This window comes from Manis pentadactyla, chromosome 5 (assembly GCF_030020395.1).
Source record: "Manis pentadactyla isolate mManPen7 chromosome 5, mManPen7.hap1, whole genome shotgun sequence".
NCBI lineage: Eukaryota > Metazoa > Chordata > Mammalia > Pholidota > Manidae > Manis > Manis pentadactyla.
In genome coordinates, this window is record NC_080023.1 from 71,266,316 (window position 1) to 71,287,819 (window position 21,504).

Genomic DNA, 21,504 nt, shown 5'->3' on the forward strand with positions numbered 1-21,504 from the left:
TGAGTCTTTCCCTTCATTTACCAGTTTTTAAAACAATGAAATATAGATTCTTGACACACCCTAAAACTGAGGCCCCCTCCTCCTCTTCCTTCTTCTCATTAATATTTTTAATTTTATTTTTAACATATCATTATGAACTCATGAATTTCAATCTATTTAATAGGTCAATCTTTGTAATTATTGTTCTTTATAATTATTTGTCATGATTGTTTCCCATCTTTGGCCAGTGGAAGCTTTTTAAATTGTCTTCTAAGTCCTTTTGGCATGCTTTTTTTTTATATGACATGATTCCCCACACTCATATTATGTTTCCTATACCAAATCTGGAATCAGCAAATTTCCAACCATCCAATTTCTAAAAAGTTCTTTTAGTTGGAAATGATATTTCAAGATCAAAATCTAGATACCCTTGATGCTCACTGCTACTGGCTTGGTCACTGTTTAGGCTTTTAGGGGGACAGAGCTGGTAGATCTAAATGCATACATACAGACATACATATGACATGCACAGTATACATAGATGCACACTTACTTATCAAAGAAAAGTTTTCTCACAAGTTTAAATTACACTTGTAATTCAATAAAGTGACTATAGGGCTTTTATTCATTCTTTTCTATAGTCTAGTTTTATCTTTTTTCTTACAAATGAGAATCCTGGTTCTCAAAGACATTGATGATGACAGAATTAAAATACGTCATAATTAATCGTCAGACACATAATAGTCTCAGAATACCGATGTTATAATGGCCAACACTGGTTCATTAAGCAGCTACTTTGTGCAACACTCTTCATTAAGACTGCATATTTAAAGAAAATGCTTGGCCCTCAGCAAAGTTGTAGTTGACTTGGAGATTTTAACATGCAAACATTTAATTGTAAATAGTATAAGAAATATTATGTTATATATGTGATATGTCAAAGAATTCTGAGAGTACAAAGTAGGGAATGACAGACTTTCTCTTGGAGGTCAGGAAAGCTTCATAGATGAAGAGGCATTTAAATAGTCATCCCACTAGAGGAAGAAACCTAGTCATAGGTAGGCAGGTAAGTCAGTCCACAGTGTGTCTGAATGAAGAATTTGGTAAGGTCAGTGATATCGGGCATATGGGGACTCTTGGTGGAAGAATGACTAGAAAGACCTCACAACGGTCTCAAGCCTTATAAACCATTCTGCATTTAGAAGTCTCATCATTTTTGAGCAAAAGGATGTTGAGATTGGATTTTTATCTCAGGAAATTGACTTGGCAGCTCTGGGAATTGGCAATGGGAGGTTAGATAGAAACCAGACTGAAGCTAGGCATTGACTTTCTCTGGGTTTGAGTTCCAAGACCAAACTTGTATTTGTGCTCATGGCCTCCTAATCATTTGTCCACATTTTATATACAAAATATTACAATTGAATCAAATATACTCAGGCTGAAGTAGTCCATAAGATACAATAGCTCGATACAACATGAGCTCGCTCTTAAGTGTGAGTTTAATCCATGTGCATTAGTTTTGTCCTTCAGCATTTCCTCTCACTATAAACAACAGGTCTGAGTAAAAATTGCACAGGTTGGCAAATGAGCCTTAAATGTTTACTGACCCATAATATTATCCTTTGCCTTCTTTTCTCATTTTGGTAGATATTTTAAATGAATTAAACTCATTCTTGGCTACTTACATAATATTTGCAGTCAACTAATGTGAATTATATTGAAAAACATGGATAATTTGGATTATTCTTTTAAAACTCTTCTTTCTTTTAAAATTCTCTCTTACATTAAATATTCTCTATACATTCCTCACCATTGTGCTCCTCTTACTACTGTTCTATTCCAATATTGATGTAGCCATTAGTGATAACCTTGTTAATAGGCATATCCATATCTATATAACTGATAGGTGTTTTAAAGGAAACCCTTTGAGGACTGTTTTTAGCATTATTTAAAATTACTGCCCAACAATATTGCATTCTGCTTCTGGCCATGAGGAAGGAACAGGGGCTGCATTTATTCTCCCAAATTACACAACTAGAAAATATGGGGGAAAATATATGAAATAGCAGCTTTTAAATGCTAGGCAGTGGGTAGTATGCCCATTATTCTTAAGAGAGGCAAACAAGTGAGGGGAATTCTGCTATTGCCCTAGATTACTGCTAGGGGACAATTTCTGCATTGCTTCACATAATAAGACTGAACCCAGTGAAAAATTGGGTGAAAGATTTGAATTTGACATTTCATCAAAGAAGACAAATAGCAAATAATTAGTGGAAAAATGCTCAACATCTTTAGCCACTAAGGAAATGAAAATTTAAACTACAAAGAGCTATGCCTGCACATCCCCTACAAAGTATAAAATTAAGGCTGAAAATACCAAGTTTGGCTGGTAGAAACAGAAAATGCTAGAACTATTTTGCAAGAGTTAGAGAGGGTCTCATAAACATAATTTTTTACTAACTATAGACCCAGCAGAGCAATGTGTTAAGTATTTTACCAAGAAGAAAGAAAATATATTTCACCCAAGATTTATAGCCAAATGTTCATATTAACTTAACTGATAATAACTCAGATCTGGAAACAGACCAATTGTCCATCAATCAGTGAACAGATAAATTTCTGTACATCCATAAAATAGAATACTACTCAGTAATAAAAAGAATGAACTACTGATACATGCAGCAGTATGGATAAATGTCAAAAGTATTATGCTAAATGAATAATGCCTAGACACAAAAGAGTTCATACTGTGTACTTCCATTTATATGAGATTCTAGAAAAGGGAAAAAAAACAGTGATAAAAAGCAGATCAGCTGTTGCCTTGGATGGGAGGCAGGGTAGGAGATTGGCTACAAAGCAGCACAAGGGGACTTTCTATATCATGATTAGTGTCAATTTGTCACCTGATCTGTCATTTGACTTTCATTTGTCAAAGTTCCATGATATATCTTACAAATATCTATACATTTGCAGAATGACACATGTACAGGGTTATTCATTGTAAAAAGTACAAATTGAAAGTTTTTTCATACAATACTGCTGTACATGTATAATAAATATGTGTATGTGAGTGTAGTTTAAAGGCCTAGGTACATTTTATTAAAGAAAACTAAATTCTTATCTAATTCTTACAAAGAAAAGTACCTATAATATGATATTAAAGTCGAGCCAGAGGGCACGGTTGGATCGCGGAGCGCAGTGCGACCCTCGCGGCCTGCACCCTCTGGACCAGGCTGCTGAGGATGCCCACTCTGGCCTCGTTCCTTGGGCTCCATCCCTCTCATCAGCGTTCTGGGAAAGAGAATGATGGAGAGGAAGGAAGGAAAAGGGAAGAAGATAACGCAGATAGCCAAACACGCTTCATCATTACTACCCAGACAGTCTGTCCTAAGTGGCTATAAAAATTGAAAGAAAGTCCCTTAGTAAGGAGCTATAGCCATTTATTTTCCTGGAGACTGGATGAAAGCAAAGCCTCCCTAGATGGCAGAGAGAGATTTCTGGCTCCCCGGGGCCCTGACACTCACTCTGTGATTGCGGCAGATCCTCTTTGGCATGGCTGTTCACAGACACATCCTGAGACCTTGGGGATGTTGCTCTAACTAATCAAATGTCCCACACAGTTCACAGCCGTGACTGGAAGCAGTGATGCTTCAAATGTTAATATTCCAGTAATGGGGGAAAAAAGCTCCATTTTCCCAAAGTACTAGGCAGAGTCATATATACAAGAGGCTGCTAACATTTGAGAGTGTGTCTGCCACATGGGCAAATAGTAAAATAGAATTAAGTGCACATGCCTTCAAACATAGTACAGTATGGGACAGTGTTGACGGCATTTTAACTACACGAGAATCTTTCCCTCAGACTCACTGCCACATTCATTGGAAACATATGACAAATTCAGAGGTTACTAAAAGAGAAAGGATTGGTATATAATACCATTAATTTAGTTGTCTTTTTTATTCCACAACTTTGTAATAATTAATGGTGATTCAATAAATAGTTGTCTTTTATTCAGTTTTTAATTCAGAACCCCAAGTTTGCCTGTTTGTCTGTTACTGCTGCAGTTCAAATCCCAACAGCTGAAATATAATAGGACAAAATACATGATCTGGAGTAAGATGATTCTGTATTGCATTTCCCCTTGGTCACTTATCCTCTGTGTGGCCTTGAGCAAACAGCTTAACCTCTCTGAACCTCATTTTTCTCATCTGAAAAATGTTAACTCCTATCTCACAGCTTTTTAAGAAACTTAATTTAGAAGATTTAAGTGAGACATTTTCACCTAATATAGTGTTTCTCAGCATCTGACATGCATAAGGAGTCCCCTGGCAATATAGTTAAAATGCAGATTCTGATTCCAAAGGTCTTTGGTGGGTCCTGAACTTTTGAAGCTTCAGGGTGATGTCAGTGCTATTATTCCATTATTGTTGGTATCATCCAGGAGCTGGTTAGACATGTAAAGTCTCATGCTCCACCCAATACCTATATTTTAACAGAATCTCCAGGTAATGTGTTATAAACATTAATGTTTGAGCAACACTGATCCAGCATCAGACCTGCCACATTGCAGATGCTTGATCTAAATATAAGTTTGGAATCATCACAGAGGAAGTGTGCAGGAAATAGATGGCTATAACATATTTTTCTTATTCAGATTTGAATTTTGAATTACATTCAGGTCAAATCTTGCCCAGGTATTGCTTTAAGCTAGAGTGGTCTCACCCCAGGTCAGTCTTCTGCTCTCTGACAGCTGCTCAATTCGTAGCTGTTTCAGTAGAAATCTGCATTGTCAAAAGCCCCTGTTGTCATTTTCCTCATCAAATCTCATTTTAGGTACTTTATATAGAAGCTACACTTAATAATAAAATTTAAGTTGCTTCCCTGTATTTATGAGAGACTACTCTATGGGCTTTTATCAATATGATATAAACCCAGTAAACACACCAAATTAATATAGTTCAAACCAAAACAAAGATGACTAATGTTTGCATTAGCCTATACTGTTTATTGTGGGTACATGAATAAAATTAATCCTTAAGAAGATTCTTAGGGGACTAGGAGGCCCTCAGTTAGGAAACTATCCCAGAAGCCTAATTAATCATGGCAGCCAGTTTTAAGGCCTGGGAACCCAGCTTGTAAGTCAGTGAGGAATATGTGAAAAATACATTTTAAGATCTCAGTTAATATGCCATAAAACCTGACAAATCTATCGATTTTTAAATATATTACTGCTTTTAACAATAGATTAACCTTTGTAGCCACCATTGTCTAAGTTATTTTTACTATCCTAAACTTGTAAGGTATGGGTTTCTAATTCATAGTATACAGGCCATAGTAAAAATATGAGGATCAAGTGGGAACCATAATATTTTTATCTCTGAGAGAAATGTTTTCTTTCTTGAGGGTCTACTCTTTAAAGTGCCCTGAATCTTCAGTGTTTTCTGCAGTGACACATTCTCTCAGTTTTTGTTTATCTAGGATGTCTTTATTTCTCCTCCATTTTTGAAGCATAGATTTGCTGTATATAGAATTCTTACTTGACAGTGTTTTTTTAAATATTTTTCATCCCATTGCCTTCAGGCAATGAAAAATTATGAGAAATCAGCTGTAACACATGAATTGTGTTACATCCCTTACACATGAATTGCTTCTCTCTTGTTACTTTTTGAGGTTATCTCCTTGTTTTTGGTTAAAACAGCCTGACTAAGATGGGTCTCGGTGTAGTTCTTTTGCATTTACTTTGCCTGAAACTTGCTGAGCTTATTGGCTGTATAGATTCATGTCATTCATCAAATGGGATATTTCCAGCAACTATTTCTTTAAAGATTCTTTCTGCTCATTTTCCTTCATACTCTCCCTCTGGGATGACCACTGTGCAGATGCTGGCATGCTCGAGGGTGTCTCGCAGGTCTCTGAGCTCTATTCAGTTTTCTTCATTCCTGCTCCTCTCTGTCCCTCAGACTGGATACCCTCAGCTGAACCATCCTTAGGTATGATTCTCGCTTCTGCCTGCTCAAGCCTGCTGCTGATCACCTCCACTGGTTTTTTTCATTGTAGTTAGCACACCTTTCAACTCCAGAAATCTATTCACTTGTTTTTTGTACTTTCTGTCCCTTAGGTGAGACATTGTTCTCGCTTTCCTTTGGTTTCTTTACACATGGTTTCCTTTAGTGACTAGAAACACATTTCCCATAGCTGATTTGATGAAAGTCTTTTTCTAGTGAGGACCACGTCTGGACTTTCTCAGAGTCCTCTGTTTTGTTTTTGTTTTACCTGCACATGGGCCATTCTTCCTCTGTTCTTCACATGTTTCACAATTTTGTGTTGAAAACTGGACATTTTTGATAATATGATAAAGGGAGAAGCTCAGAACATGGATCCAGCCCCACCTAGGGTGTGTTGTCACTATTGTTGTTATTTGATTGTTTAGTGACTTTTCTGGACCAATTTTATAAAGTCTATGTATATTGCCATATGTGACCACTGGAGTCTCTGCTTGGTTCATTTAGTTGTCAGCTAACTAGACAAAGATTTCCCTAAATGTCTATAGCCAGTAAGTCCACCATTCCCTACCAAGGCACTCTGCATCACGTGGGGGGCAAAGCTTTGACAGGCAGCCTACAGCTCTGCCCTCCTTTAGTTCCTGCTCGTGCAGAACCTGAAGATCAACCAGACGTGACACAGGCATTTCTCAGATTGTTTCTATGCACACACACAGCCCTGGACATGCATGCAGGCTTCTGGGTTTCCAGGAATATATCAGAGCTTTTCACGGCCTCCTAGGGAAATCTCTTTCCTCAGATTCTTCTCTTAAGCTTTTTGGTTAGCCTACTATTATCCACTATGACAAGCAGCCATGATGTTAAACAAAGTAAACCGTCATTATTTTTGACAAATGCCTGGAGGAACATGCTGCTCACACTGGCTAAATTCCCCATCAGATCAAATTAAGGCATGCATCACAAGTAGGGTCTTCTGGGGAACCAGCAGACAGGTCAAAGATAATTCTTTGGGAATGGAGCTCTAAGGAGTTCTGACATTGTTTGGCGACCCCATTCCAGGGTCTGCCAGGTTGCTGATTCCAACTGTGATTGTGGGCTGTTGGTTTTCAAGGCTACTGCAAAGCTAGGGAGAGGAGGATGGGAACAGTGAAAGTTAAAACACCATAGAGCTTGCTGTTCTTACTGGTAGTCAACAATTTTTCTTGAGAAACACTTTCCATATTGCAACAAACTGATGCAGAAAATTTTGTCAGTTGCTTTTATGGAGGAGAGGACTTTTTAGAAGTCCTTATTACATCATTCTGGCTGATGTCACTTAAAATGCCCTGAAATTTTTGAATAGTGAACAAAAATCATATGAAACTACCTTAGAAAGACAGACCATTTATCTACTAGAGATTGTATGGGGTTTCACTAAAAGATGCCACTAAAATGCCTTGATGGTATGAGGCAATTATCAGGTAAGACACCACAGTGAATCTCCTCCTAGAAAGAATTTCTCATAATTAAATGTCAATGTGCAAGAAATGTTGTGTAATAATTAAGATCCCAGTCTTTGGAACTTGGTTCAAGCCCTGAGTCTCCTCCTTAGTAGCTTTAACTCGAGCTTTGAATAAGTTACTGCATGTTTGCAGTACACTGATAAGAACTACTGATTCATAGATTTGTATTAAAATCAAACTAAACTAACAACAGTAAAGTGCTTGGTACAGTTCATGGCCCATAGCAAATGCTAAAGAAATTTTAGCTTCTCTTGCTATTATCATCATTAACAATATAGTTTGACATTGCTAACAATAATGCTGAATGTTTGCCTGAATGTGATTCTTTAAGAGTTACTTTCAAAATGGGAAATAAATAAAAACTACTTGACTCACACTACTTTGATTTCTATGCAATTCCAGGCACTGTGGTGGTCCAGCAGTTGATGTCAATGATGATTAGCAAACATGATCGCCTCTTCCCCAAAGACGCAGAACTGCAAAACAAGCCGCAAGATGGAATAAGCAACAACAATGAAATTCAGAAGAAAGCCATGGTGGGCCAGCTGCAGAATAAGGAGAACAATAACACCAAGGACAGTCCTAGCAGGCAGTGCTCTTGGGACAAGTCCGAGTCTCCCCAGAGAAGCAGCATGGATAACGGATCCCCCACGTCTCTATCGGGCAGCAAAACTAACAGCCCCAGGGGCAGCGTTCACAAGCTGGATGTCTCCAGGAGCCCCCCGCTCACGGTCAAAAAGAATCCCGCCTTCAATAAGGGCAGTGGGATCGTCACCAATGGGTCCTTCAGCAGCAGTAATACAGAAAGTCTTGAGAAAACCCAGACCACCCCCAGTGGGAGTATACAGGCTAGAAGGACCTCTTCCCTGAAGGGGTCTGGCACCAAAATGGGTACCCACAGTGTACAGAACGGAACGGTGCGGATGGGTATTTTGAACACAGACACCCTTGGGAACCCCATGAATGGTCGCAGCATGAGCTGGATGCCCAATGGCTATGTGACCCTGAGGGATAACAAGCAGAAAGAGCAAGCGGGAGAGTCAGGCCAGCACAACAGGCTGTCCACCTACGATAACGTGCACCAGCAGTTCCCCATGGTGAACCTTGATGACAAGCAGAGTGTGGACAGCGCCACCTGGTCCACGTCCTCCTGTGAAATCTCCCTCCCTGAGAACTCCAACTCCTGTCGCTCCTCCACCACCACCTGCCCGGAGCAAGACTTTTATGGTGGGAACTTTGAGGACCCTGTCCTGGATGGGCCCCCACAGGACGACCTTTCCCACCCTGGGGACTATGAAAACAAAAGTGACCGGAGGAGTGTGGGAGGCCGCAGCAGCCGAGCCGCCAGCAGCAGCGACAACAGTGAGACGTTCGTGGGCACCGCCAGCAGCCACAGCGCATTGCACAGCTTAGTTTCCAGCCTGAAGCAGGAAATGACCAAGCAGAAGATAGAGTACGAATCCAGGATAAAAAGGTGAGGAAAATCGGGGGCTCATAACTGCCAGAGAGGGTGCGATAGCCTCCTCCTGCAGACAGGATTACACAGAGGCTTCAGGGTGCTGGTTCCAGGGCCACAGACCCATGCTCAGGTGCTGGCTTCCCATTTGGTACCTGTGGGGCTTTGGGAAAGTGCACTTTATCTCCATGAGCCTGTTTCTTAGCATGAAAACTTAACTACTAGTAGTGTTTACCTCAAAGGCACATAATAAATCACTGAGCATCACCTCTGACACAGAATAGTGCTCAATAATGCTCTCTCTTGTTATGATTAAATGTTAGAAGGCTGGAAAGAGGGAAGTTGGGACGAATGGAGAATAAGGAGCTTGTTTAAACTGACAGGATGAGGATGAAATGAGGATTTTTAAAAGTTGCAGAAATAACCAGGCTCAGTTCCAGGCCCTGAGGGTCAGCAGTGAATAAAACATAAAAACTCAGCTTTCAGGAACATGCTTCCATTCTACTTGAGGAGTCAGATAAATAAGTAAAATGATCCGATGCTAAATAGAAGGCTAAAGCAGGGAAGAGGGGTATGAAGTGTTGGTGAGGGGCAACTTTAAGTATAGAGCCTTTTAGGAAGTTCTAGAGAAAGCTGCGCAGATGCCTGGGGGGAAAGGCCAGGGCTAACGCCTGTGATGGGCTGGGTGAGGCACTTAGAGCCGCAACAGCCCAGGTGTGCTCAGGATCATGTTCAGTCTTTGGCTTTTACTCTGAGGTTGAAATCTATGGAGGTTGTTGAGGAAAGTGATGACATGAAGTGTATTCAAATGGACAAGGGACATTGTTACCTCAAAGGGGAGCAAAAACTCTGATTTATAAGAAAGCAACTATGCTAAAACCTAATTTATATCAGTTTACGTCTTCTCACACAATGACCAAGGTAAAGTTTGCTCAACGACTCCTCTAGGGAAGCAACTCAGGCAAGACACAGGGCGTTAGCTGAGGGACCTGTGTTCGAAGTGCCTCTGAATTTCAAATGTCCCATGGACTGGACAGGCAGGAATACAGAGGATGGAGCCCAGGACCCACAGATAGAACCTCGTACAGGAAAACTGAAGGTCACCACCCCTACATTTTCACTATGGTTATAGAGATTACAGAACTGATTATTTTTATGTTCTCCTTTCAGCATAGTGTAGGGAAAAGAACACTGTACTCCAAAGTCAGGAGGCCCCAAGGCTTGGCTCAGTGTGCCATGGGCCCTCTGGTGGTCTCAGTGCCAGTCTCCGGCCATGTGGCTGGTGGCTGTCCTCCTGCACCACGTCCTCAGATCCTCACAGTGTGAACATCAGCCTTTGTCCTACTTCATGCTGCTTCCATGGTCCAAATCTCACATGGTTTCTTTTTAATATATAAGACTTTATTTTAAAATGTGTCCCATCCATATATCAATTATCAGGCCAGAAGTATGTATTTTTAAGAGCTATGGTAAATTTAAACTAAAATGCTACTTATATGTTAGATTGAAAACTCAGCTGAACAGAAACTTGGTTTGAATTTTTCTATATAATGCTGACTAACAGGAGCTTTAAATAAGAAGAAAAACAGCATCATTATCATATAAAGTTACTCTTATTTCTGGATGCAGTTTTTGGAATCACTGGCTATCAGAACTCTGATTTTCTGCCAATGCCTGATGATAAATTAGCAATTAGCACTGCGAAGCAAGAGTTAATGCTTTAAACCTGCATTAGGAGAGGAAAAAGTTATCCTGTATGGCTGCAGATGTACGCATTCATTTATGAGAACACTGGTGATACGTTTATGTTCTGCAATCTACGGTGCCTTTCAGAGACTTTGATAAAAATAAGAGACCTTTCCACTAGAGCACCATCTCAGTGGACGCTTTCTCTGTAGCGTTCCCACCGGTCTGACAGGTAGAGGGAGAGGGCAGCAGTAAGGGAGGGCAGAGGCTCTGCCATGTGCCCAAGCCACAGAAATACAACGGTAATTGTTTTAGGTAATTTTTGATCATTCCTATTAAACTTACATTTCTCTTTCAATTCCTTTTTGACTCCACCCCACAAATATTGAGGTAGATAGATACATAGATGACAGATGATACAGATGACAGAAAACATTTTACTTTAATATCTATCATTGACATATGTTTTTTAGTTTTTAAACATCTGAGTTTGGTGTACTTTCTTCCTCTAAATAGTTTCTAACTTTATTATAGTGTGGTCAGAAAAATCCATTTGTATGATATCAATTAATTGGTCTAGTAAAAATTAATTATTCTCTTATTGGTTTGGGATTCTATATATAACTAATAGACCAATTCTGTTAATAAAGTTGTCCAAATCTTTTACATTTTTCCTAATTTTTATCAGATCTACAATTTCTGAGAAAGAAAATCTAATATATCATGGATTTATCAATTTCTCCTTATAATTCTGTTATATTTTTACCTTGAATAATTTGAAGCTTTTCCACTAGGTGCATGAAAGTTCAAAATTGTTTATATCTCCCTGATGAATTGGTCCTTTCATCATTAAGGACTAGTCATCTTTAATTGTAAAAATGCTTTTTTGCTAAACGTCTTTTTTTCAGAGATCAGTAACATTATAGCATTTAAATTTTGATTAGTAACTTCCTGCTATGAGACTTACACTATCTAAAAACGATATTTTCACTATCATTATTTTTCCTTTGATAGAAAGAAAACGTAATTGCCCTCTTTTCCTTCTGATGTTATCACACTTTTCCCGTTCTTTTAGTACATCTCACTTCACGTCTAATGACCCCAGGAAGCCGTGCAGCCTGGCTTGCCTCCAGCATCTGCCATTCTGTGATACCTGACATTGGCCTCCGGGTCTCTGTGCTGACATTCATTCATTCACTCTCAAATGATAACTAAGTTTTCCCAAAGGAGGTGCTGGAGTTTCTGGTTAAAATGGTACTACACTGTTTTAACAAATAGTAAACAAAACAAAACAACAAAAAGCACCTTTTCAATCACTGAACCTTGCTTCACCGATCTAAAAGGGCTCATCCCAATTTCCTAAGCATTGCAGCAACAGCCTTCACAAAATATTTGAGTCCCTCTCACATTTCAAGTGAATAAAATCACTTTATCTCTTTCTCCTCCCTCACCCTTTGTAGCTTAGAACAGCGAAACTTGACTTTGGAAACAGAGATGATGAGCCTCCACGATGAACTAGATCAGGAAAGGAAGAAGTTCACGATGATAGAAATCAAGATGCGAAACGCCGAGCGAGCAAAAGAAGATGCAGAGAAAAGGAATGACATGCTTCAGAAAGAAATGGAGCAGTTTTTTTCCACGTTTGGGGAGCTGACAGTGGAACCCCGAAGAACCGAGAGGGGAAACACGATATGGATCCAGTGAGCCTGCTTCAGCCTGCGGTCTCCCATGGATCTGGGAAGGACTTGGGGGGTTCTGGTGGAAATATTAAATGGGACCAGGTGGCTGGTCACCTGGCCGTATACAGTGGTCTCCCTGTGAAGGAATATCATTTACAGACATTAACCATCCATTTCTGCAGTGTGTACCAAAGTTATATTCCCATGCCCATAATGCTACTGTCAAGTGTTACAACTGGATATGTGTATATAGAGTAGTTTTTAAAAAAGTAAACTAAAAATAAGAAGCATATCTCAAGAATTATTTTATTGCAAGCCTTGTATTTAAAATGTTAAATCAATATGTTGTTGCAGTTTAGCTTGCTTTCAAGCTTCACCCCTTGCACTTAACATAAGCTATTTTTGGCATTGTGTTATCTATCATCAGCTTATTTTATAGATCAATATTTTTATTTCCTCTTTTGCTGAGGAAATGAAGATAAGCAGATATATAAATATATATAAGATGAGTTATTAAAATCAAAAGAATACTTTGTGGCTGTGCTGTTTGTGCCAATAGTCCTTTACCATGACCAAAAAGAGAAATGTCAATAATTTTATAAAATACAGTAGAATCACCAGGACTCTTTGAACTGTTTCTCAAATTCTTCCCTCGACACTGCTCAGTGTTCCTTGTGAGAAGACCTGAGACAGGAAATTTTGGACCCTGTAAAAAAGTCCCCTTCTCAAGCCCCATTGTCTGCCTTGCCAGTTCCACCCACCCGTGTCTGCTCAGCAGGATGCACCTCAGGAGGGAAAGACGGTAAAGAAAAGCATCCAACTAGTCATGCCTTGAATTATTCGGACCTTCTGGACTGACTGTAACTGTTACATAGTTACAAAAGAAATTCTTCCTGCTATTTGGAAGTTGAGAACACTGCTTGCTAAATTGTGCCCGCATGAACACCTGTTCTCCACCTGGCACCCCACCCCACCCCCAACAGCCACATGGCAGCGACGGCACTGCTGTGTCCCTCAGTTAAGCTGCTAGAGGGCTGCCGTAGGGCGATATTTCTCCTCTCTCAGGCTGACTGTTCTGCTGTTACTTGGGACTCTCTCTAGGAGGCAGCTGGCAAGGGCAATTTGCAGCAAGAGGGAGGTGCTGGAGGGCACCAGAAGAGGTGACAAGTTTACAAGAAACAAATCACTTTACTTCCAGTTTTTACAATATTGCTCTCTTCCCTGTTGAAAACATACCCATAAAACATGAATGCTTAAAGATCCAATTTTAACAAATTTGTGAACATCAGTAATGGGAACTTTCTAGAAAAGCCCAGGGCTCTCTGGAGCTAGAGTCTGGGAAGAACAATTCTTCATATCTCAATCAGGCAATGATTTTTGAGAAGCCAGGCAAATACATCTTTCGCATATGAGAACAAAAAGACATCCGGAAATAAAGGCTACGTGAATTATAGGATTGTGTTGGTTGCAGGTTCTCTGTGTGTATTTATTTATTTTCAAAGGAGAGAGTGGTCCATACAGCAGTCATCCTTGTCCCTGCCCTGTTTTTGTTCATATCCTTCCACTGAACTAGTTTCCGTGGTCCTTTGAGCTCAGCCATGACCTATACAGCAACACCTTCTTTATCTGCAGCTCTCTTTTCTCTTTCCAGTTTTTTAACCACACTCTTTTACCCAGATATCCTATAGGAAACTCTAACCAGTGGGCAAGTTTGATCTCAGTATGTCTCTCCCTAGTTTTTTTTCTTTTTAATATTTATCATTTATTTTATATGCCTCAGTCCAAGTATGTTTTTTTCTTTTTTTAAATTAAGTTATCATTGATATACACTCTCATGAAGGTTTCACAAGAAAAACAATGTGGTTACTACATTCACCTTTATTATCGAGGTTCCCCCTGCATATCCCACTGCAGTAACTGTCCATCAGTATAGTAAGATGCCACAGAGTCCCTATTGTCTTCTCTGAGCTACACTGTCTTCCCCGTGACCCCCCACACACCATGTGCACTAATCATGATACCCCACAATCCCCTTCTCCCTCCCTCCTCACCTGTCCTCCCCCATCTCTCCACTTTGGTAACCACTAGTCCCTTCTTGGAGTCTGCTGGTTTCCCCAAGTGTAGACAGTCTGCTGCAGCCTTCTTTCCTGTTGCTCTTTCAGAATTTGGTGAATTTGTTATATTTTCATATTATGTGTTGTTCTGAGACAATGTTTCTGTCTCACCTCCATGCTGCCATCTTTAATCCTCTCCCCTGCAACCAACATTTTTTAAGAGCCAAATCAAATGTCATCTCTGCTGTGCATATCTCAATGCACAGTCACCTTTTGTGCTCCCAGTTTGCATGTATCTTTTTCAGCTTTTCCCACATCTTATTATTTTCTTCAGCAGATAATAAGCGTTGTAGGAGGCAGCACAGTAGAATGGAAATAGCAAGAAACTAAGAGCCAAACAGAGCTGGATATGCATCTCAACATGCCTCAGCCAAGATGTGTAGCAATGACAAGTCACTTAATCTCTCTGATCCTCAGTTTCATCATCTCTAGAGTGGAGCCAATAATGCCCACAAAGTAGGGATGTTGTACTACTGAAAAATGTTATGTAATGTGACTACCCCAGTGTGGCACTTAGCTCCACTGACAGCTCTACTGATAAATGGAGCCTCTTAAGGTACCAGAATTGTCTCATACTTATCTTAAATCCCTCCCTCTCCGCCATATGTGTGGCATATTATGCCATAGAATGTTAGTCCAGAGATTTAGCAATACATTTTGCCTTTGAAGTAGGAGGGATGCTTTTATTAATTTTAATTATTGATTTCAGTGATCTTGACCTCCAATCCATGAGCAGTTTGTCCATCTGAATTCCTGTTCTTTTATTAATTCAGTTAAGGTCCTAAAAATATCAATTGCAAATCAATATAACAATAAATTAGAAAAAGGTAGATGGTATCAAGAGTCCTTTGCTACATCCTGTACACACGTCTTTAAAACTATTTAGGTAACTATAATGATTCTTAAATTATGAGTTCAGGAAAAGAGGATTTGCCTCCAAGTGTTGAGCCTACAAGATTGGTTTCACTAATCACAGTATTTGGGTAGGGGTCTATTAGAGAATACCTGAAATAGAATTGACTGTGATGTTAGGTCATCTGAAGTCCATACTTTTTAATGTAATTTCTATATGTAATTTTATTATGAAATGATGAAAAAGTCCAAGTGGAATTTAAATAATGTCATTCCCATCTATTTTTATTTATTCACAAGCAGAGCCCACCTTTTAAAAAATTAGATCATTCCCAGGTAGGGTGGATTAAATCACTACATATTTATCTCACCTTGCAAATTCAGGAGCCTATTTAAGACTGTGCTGTGGCCACAAACCCCAGTGTCCCTTATATTGCAGAGCTATACTTCCTTAGAGTAACATCATTGAAAGGATATGCGTGAGCTTTTGGAATCAGAGACATGGATTCAAGTCACAGCTGTGCCACTTTGTAGCTATAAGAACTTAAGTTACCTAATGTTTATAAGGCTTAATCTGTTTTTTCTATAAAATAGGATAATGTCATCTCTTATCATTAGGTTTTTTTTTTATAAGAATAAGATGAGTGAAGCAAATAGCACAGTTGTATAGTAAAGCTATAGCAATAAATGGTAGCCATCAGCCCCAAATTTACTTATATTGAAGTGTGTTCCAGCTTCTAGAAAACATAATACAGTTTTGGCCTCAAGAATTTGGCCAATAATGAAAGAGTAACATGCTCACCAGCAGAGGGTACATTATGTTCCTTTCCCAGAGACTCTAATTTTATCTTTGCCAGAGCCTGATGGCAAGGTGGCAGCGCCTCAAAGCCGTTCTGCTCTGAGATAGCACAGCTCCACCTGTGGCCTGAGAATAAGGCCCACAGAAGTACCTGTAGCAGCCCCGCATCCACTCTGTCCACGTGGACACTGCAGGTGTTGGGCATGAAAGGTATTGGGTAAAATCTACGGAAGTGTCTGAGGGAATGACCAGTGAACATGTGTGGACTCACGTTCCCCGGTAGTGAATGTTTACTGAAGGCCAACACTAGGCAAGGTGCCCTGGGTTCCTAGTTTACAATGACTACCACATTAGCTGATGTTCTACGAAAGGAACTAAGGGATCCAAAAGGCTGGAAAAGGCTGCAGAGCCGTGACTATGACAGAATCCTGAAGGATGAGCAGAAGTTATCAGACAGGTGGCAGTTTGGGTCAGGGGCCTCCTACATCTGCAGGAATAGTATGTGCAAAGCTGCCTTTAGCACAGACTTTAGGGAGCTTTGCAGTGAAATAAAAATGACTTACCGCACGTGCGCCATTAAGGTGGTGGTGTGTACAACAGCGTGACTGCACACCATGAGACCTGAAAGGACCCAGGAGATTTCTACTCTTTCCTTCAAAGAAACAAGCCAGAACTTAATACATTCTGCCTTGTGTGGATTCACAAACCACAGGAAAAAAGCGGCTCCCAAAGGTCTCCTGCATTATTCTCTTTCTGGTCTTCTTAATTGCACAAGTGAGGAATGAGTTGACTAACCAGCTTAAGGGCATCTTACTGCAAAGTGACTTGGACAACTAACAGTTCCTTAGGCATCCAAAACCTACTGAACCTACAGTAGATCTTTAAGTAGAAAGCTTAACTGATGAGAAGTCTTTTTAATGCACCATTTGTGGCTCAGGTCCAGGGCTGAATGACATTATTTATGGATTCCATGTGGCTGCAACCATTATGGTCCCTGGAGGGCCAAACCCAGTGAGACCACCCATATAACAGGGAGGGTTACCTGTCAGTGGAGAGTACAGATAACAGGATAATACTGAATTGTTTGACTAAAGGAGTCCAAGTGGCACTATTTGTTCTGAGGACAATTGTTTCTTAGCCCTGGGGTCATCCATCCCAGTTCCCTCAACATGCTCACTCCCAGCCTCCTCAGGATTGATTAGAACTCATGATGCGCCACCCCAAAGTAACCCCCAGGTTTGTGCCACATGCCTTCATCCTTGATTACCTTTTGACAAAATAGCTCCAACTCCTGTGTCACTTGCCTTCTCTAATATGCTTATCCCCGTAACTGCTAAGCGTATTACTTTATTTCACACTGATCTCCTCTCCACTCCTCCACCTGTTCCATTATAACATCTAGATTTTACAGTTCCATCATCCTCCCCTAAACTTTCTTCTCTGAAACATGATTACCTCCCTGCAGACCTCTCAAGGGTGGTGATTTTTCCTTCCCACAACCTGCATGCCATTAGCCTGAAGGAGAGGCAGTGCTGCCTTTGCTCTTGACTGCTACGTCCATGCCTTTGATACTCCTTTCTCCCTAAAAACTTCCTTGGAAGTACATGTCATGTGACTGGATATTTCAGTCACTAAACAACTGTTTTTCCCCCACCAGGATTCATACGCCATCCACCAACTTGGCTGCTCAACAACCTGACCAATTCATTTCTTGAAAACCTTGATCTCCTTCTGCCAGAACGTCAGGCACTTGCACCTTACATCATGTCACACCAATAATTGCGCCGAAATGTCCACTTCAATCTCTCATCACCACCTATTTCTCTTTTAGGTCACTCCTTTTAGCAACATCACCCCAACTGTCCTTGGATATGCCCAAAGTACCTCCAGTTCCCTCCTTGACTAGTGTAGCTTCTGTGGTTCTTCAACATAATTATTCTCCTATCCCCATTCTCTCATCCTTCATCTTCTCTTTCACCACTGTACTCATCTGAGAAGAAAACAAAACAAACAAAAAAGCCCACTCTGGCTAGATCCAATTTCTGCTTACTCCTAACCTGTACCTAAGAAACTAAGTACGACTGGAAAGCCAAAGACCGTCACACTGATCGTCTTGCTCCTGTCTGTATAAGTGTGGCTCACATGGCTCTCCTCACTGTGCAGTAACCTAACCTCCACACTTTCCAAAGTCAAGTCACACTTCTCAAACCTCCGTAAGTCCTTCCACTCCTCATTCTCAACTGATAACCTTGTTTATATGTCTTCAGTTACTGATAGCCTGTCTTTACTGAGAAAAAAGACAGTAGCAAAAGATCACATCCTTACATTCCATCATCATGTCTACCAGACTACCTACGTCTGTCCCGTACAGGCCACCTCACCTCCTGCTACAATGATTGTGCCTCCTGCGCCAACCAGCCCAACTGCTCTTCTCATATCCTGCAGCCCATTATGAATTTTTCTCTTTATAAATTAGTCCCATCAACACATACCCATGCTATAATAGATTTTTAAAAACCCTTTATTCACCTCACATTTGTGTCTAATTTCAACATCATTTTTCTGCTTCACTTTTTAGAAAAAACTCATGAATTTTATGTACCAGTTTCTAAATCCTCACCTCCCATATTCTCTTGAACACATTGGAGCCATGTTTTTCTGCTCAGTCCTAGAGCCACTGCTCTAGTCAAGGTCAGAAATGACCTTCACAAAATCAAGTTCAATTGTCAATCTTCAGTCCTCTTCTTTAGTCGCATCATCCCAGTTGCTGATTCCCACATTTTCTGAAACACGTTTACTTGGCTTCCAGGACAGTTCACTCTCCTGGGTTTTCCTCTACCTCACTGGACATTCCTTAGAATACCCTCATGTTTTTGCAAAAAGTACCTCTCTCTTTGGACTTCTTTATCTACACTGAGTCACTTGGTGGTCTCATATGGTCTCATGGTTCTAAATAACACTTAGATTTATGTTACAGCTCAACTTGTTCCCTTTATCCCAGGCTTGTACATACTCCTGCTACTTCACTTGGATATCTAATGAACATCTCTGACATGCCCCAAATCAAATATTATTTTCTTCCCAAATATGCTCCTAACCCATTGTTCACCATCTCACTCAAGTGCACCATTATTTCCCCCATGGTTTAGATTTTTTTAAAATCTGGGGTCATGCCCCATCTCTTTCATATTGCTTACCAGTTCATCTGCAAATCTTGCCAACTCTGTATTCACAATACATCCTTAATTAAGTGAACCCAGCCACTTGCCAGCACCTCCACTTTCTCGTCCAAGCCCCGTTATGTCTTTCTGTGCTACTGTTACACCCTACAACAGAAACTTCATTTCCATTCTTTTCTTTCTTCTAACCTCCTCTCTCCACTCAGCAGCCAGAGGGATCCTTCCAAAAAGAAAATTTAGATTATATCATTTCCCTTATCAAATCTGTCCATCATTCTCCCATATTTAGAGTAAAATCCCAAGATCTTGCCATGCTCTGACCCCTGCCTACCTCTTCCATTTCATTCACTATCACACTTTCGCTTCTCCATTCTTTGTTCACAATCCTCTGCCATTCCTTATATACACAAATAAGCTCTTACTCCAAGGCCTTTGCATTTGCTTTTCCCTCAGATACTGATATGGCCCACTCCTGCACTGTACTGGGGTCTCTGCTCAAACACCACCTCTTCTGAGAGGCCTGCCCTGACCACCTGGCCTAAGTAGCACCCCTTATCATGTTGATCCTTCTAACATGCTTTGTTTGTTCTGTTAATGTCTCCCACTATCTCATTTCCCCATTAGATGTAAATTATATAAAGGTGGGGAGGTCTCCTGAATTCACCACAAGTGTGTATGCCTGTAACAGCCCATGAAAGATTCAGGTGCTCATTCAGTATTTGTAGCATGAAACAGTGAGTGAATGTTCAGAACTCATTGTCAAATTTCTGGTTCAGATATTCAGGGATGTTCTTAGTTGGACTTATTTATAGAAAATAATGGATGACTAAATTCTACCTTAAGTTGTTTTAGGGCCCAATTCTCACCCACAGACTGAACAAATTTTGGAGATCTGCTTCATATCCAAATATCACTGCAGAGACCCCAGTGTCCATTGTGAGGTCATTTGCTGATTTGGAAATTTTGATGACAGAAAATATGAACCTCAAGCTCAGCATCCGGGCCAATGGCTCTCAAAAGAAATATGTATCAGAATAAACTTTATGTAATGTAGAAAAGAAACATCCATGCTATTTTTGTTACTTTTAGCCTATGAACATTTTATCTATTTTTTCTAGAACACAGATATCGTAAGTCATTAATAAAGTCTAAATATGTCATTACATTTCTCCCTTTGTCCAGAGATTGCCACTTAATTAAAACATACTGTCTTGCTTGAGGAGGAATGCCCCTGGGTGAGTTCACTCTGGATTCAGTGATACGAAATAACAACAATGGAATGTTAGGCATAAAAGGGTTTATACCAAGCTTTATTCTCATGGTGGCAGGTAGAGTGCTGTTAGCACATCTGCCTTCTGAGGTGCTGGCAATCTGTCTCTGTCTCTGCCTCAGGGCAGAGGACTGGGCAGAGCTCTTTATATAGTGACTCGGTCAATAATAGCTATTGCCTATGAGTGTGGAAGCAGTAGACAACAGAGTAGACAACAGAGTAGATCAATTATATCAGCGAGTAGATTGGGGTCAGGTGAGGATCCTGAATATAGGAACTTTCATTTTTCCCTCCACATACCAAAAGGTAGTCTACCTTTTAATTAAAAAAGCAAGAGTGAGTATACATATATTTCCTCAGTAAGTTAATGCAGGCCTTACTAATACTTTTCATCTCCATGCTATTTTAACAAATAAATTGTAAAAATGGTTACATTTCTAATGTCATGGGAGATACCCAAAATTTTCTTATACTCATTAAGTGCACTTACATAAAATTAGACAAAATAACACTGAAAGAAGATTTTTTTAGTTTCATTGCTTTAAGGGAATAATAAAAATGGACTCATTCAAGTCACACCACTAATTTGAACACATTGTTACTTTAAAATAAAGTAAATAAATGAGATAAAGATATTTTGCTTTAACCACGCATTTTTTTAAAACCGATTTTAAAACCTTTTTCTGAGAAAAAGGACTATGCTGTATTTGTCTCCTACCTAGGACACATTGATAGATGTTCAATAAATGTTTTTGGAGTGAATAAATGTACTACTTAAGAGTGTAGCTCAGAAATTAAGTTAGAAATTTAGAGTGATCCTCTTTGAGCTTGATTTGCACCAAATCCAGTATTTTGCAATATATTAACATTAAGGAAGAAACAACTGCTTTTTGCAAGTCTTCCTTTTATAAAAGAAATACTTTAATATTACTACTTCCCTTAGTCTGTGTAAAATACCATTTGAGTTATAAAAATTGATTTTGTGT

At 39.8% G+C, this 21,504-nt stretch overlaps 1 protein-coding gene across 13 annotated transcripts in view; it reads left to right on the forward strand.

The window, feature by feature from the left end:
* Nucleotides 1-12,841, forward strand: part of ARHGAP24 (Rho GTPase activating protein 24) — a 476,093-nt gene extending 463,252 nt beyond the window's left edge. For all 13 annotated transcript variants that reach the window (XM_036906338.2, XM_036906333.2, XM_057502414.1 and 10 more), the window contains 2 exons: nt 7,886-8,957; nt 12,086-12,841. In XM_036906338.2, the coding sequence (XP_036762233.2) occupies nt 7,886-8,957; nt 12,086-12,329 (1,316 nt within the window). In that variant the 3' untranslated portion in view covers nt 12,330-12,841. The remainder of the gene's footprint in view (nt 1-7,885; nt 8,958-12,085) is intronic.
* The last annotated feature ends 8,663 nt before the right edge of the window (nt 12,842-21,504 follow it).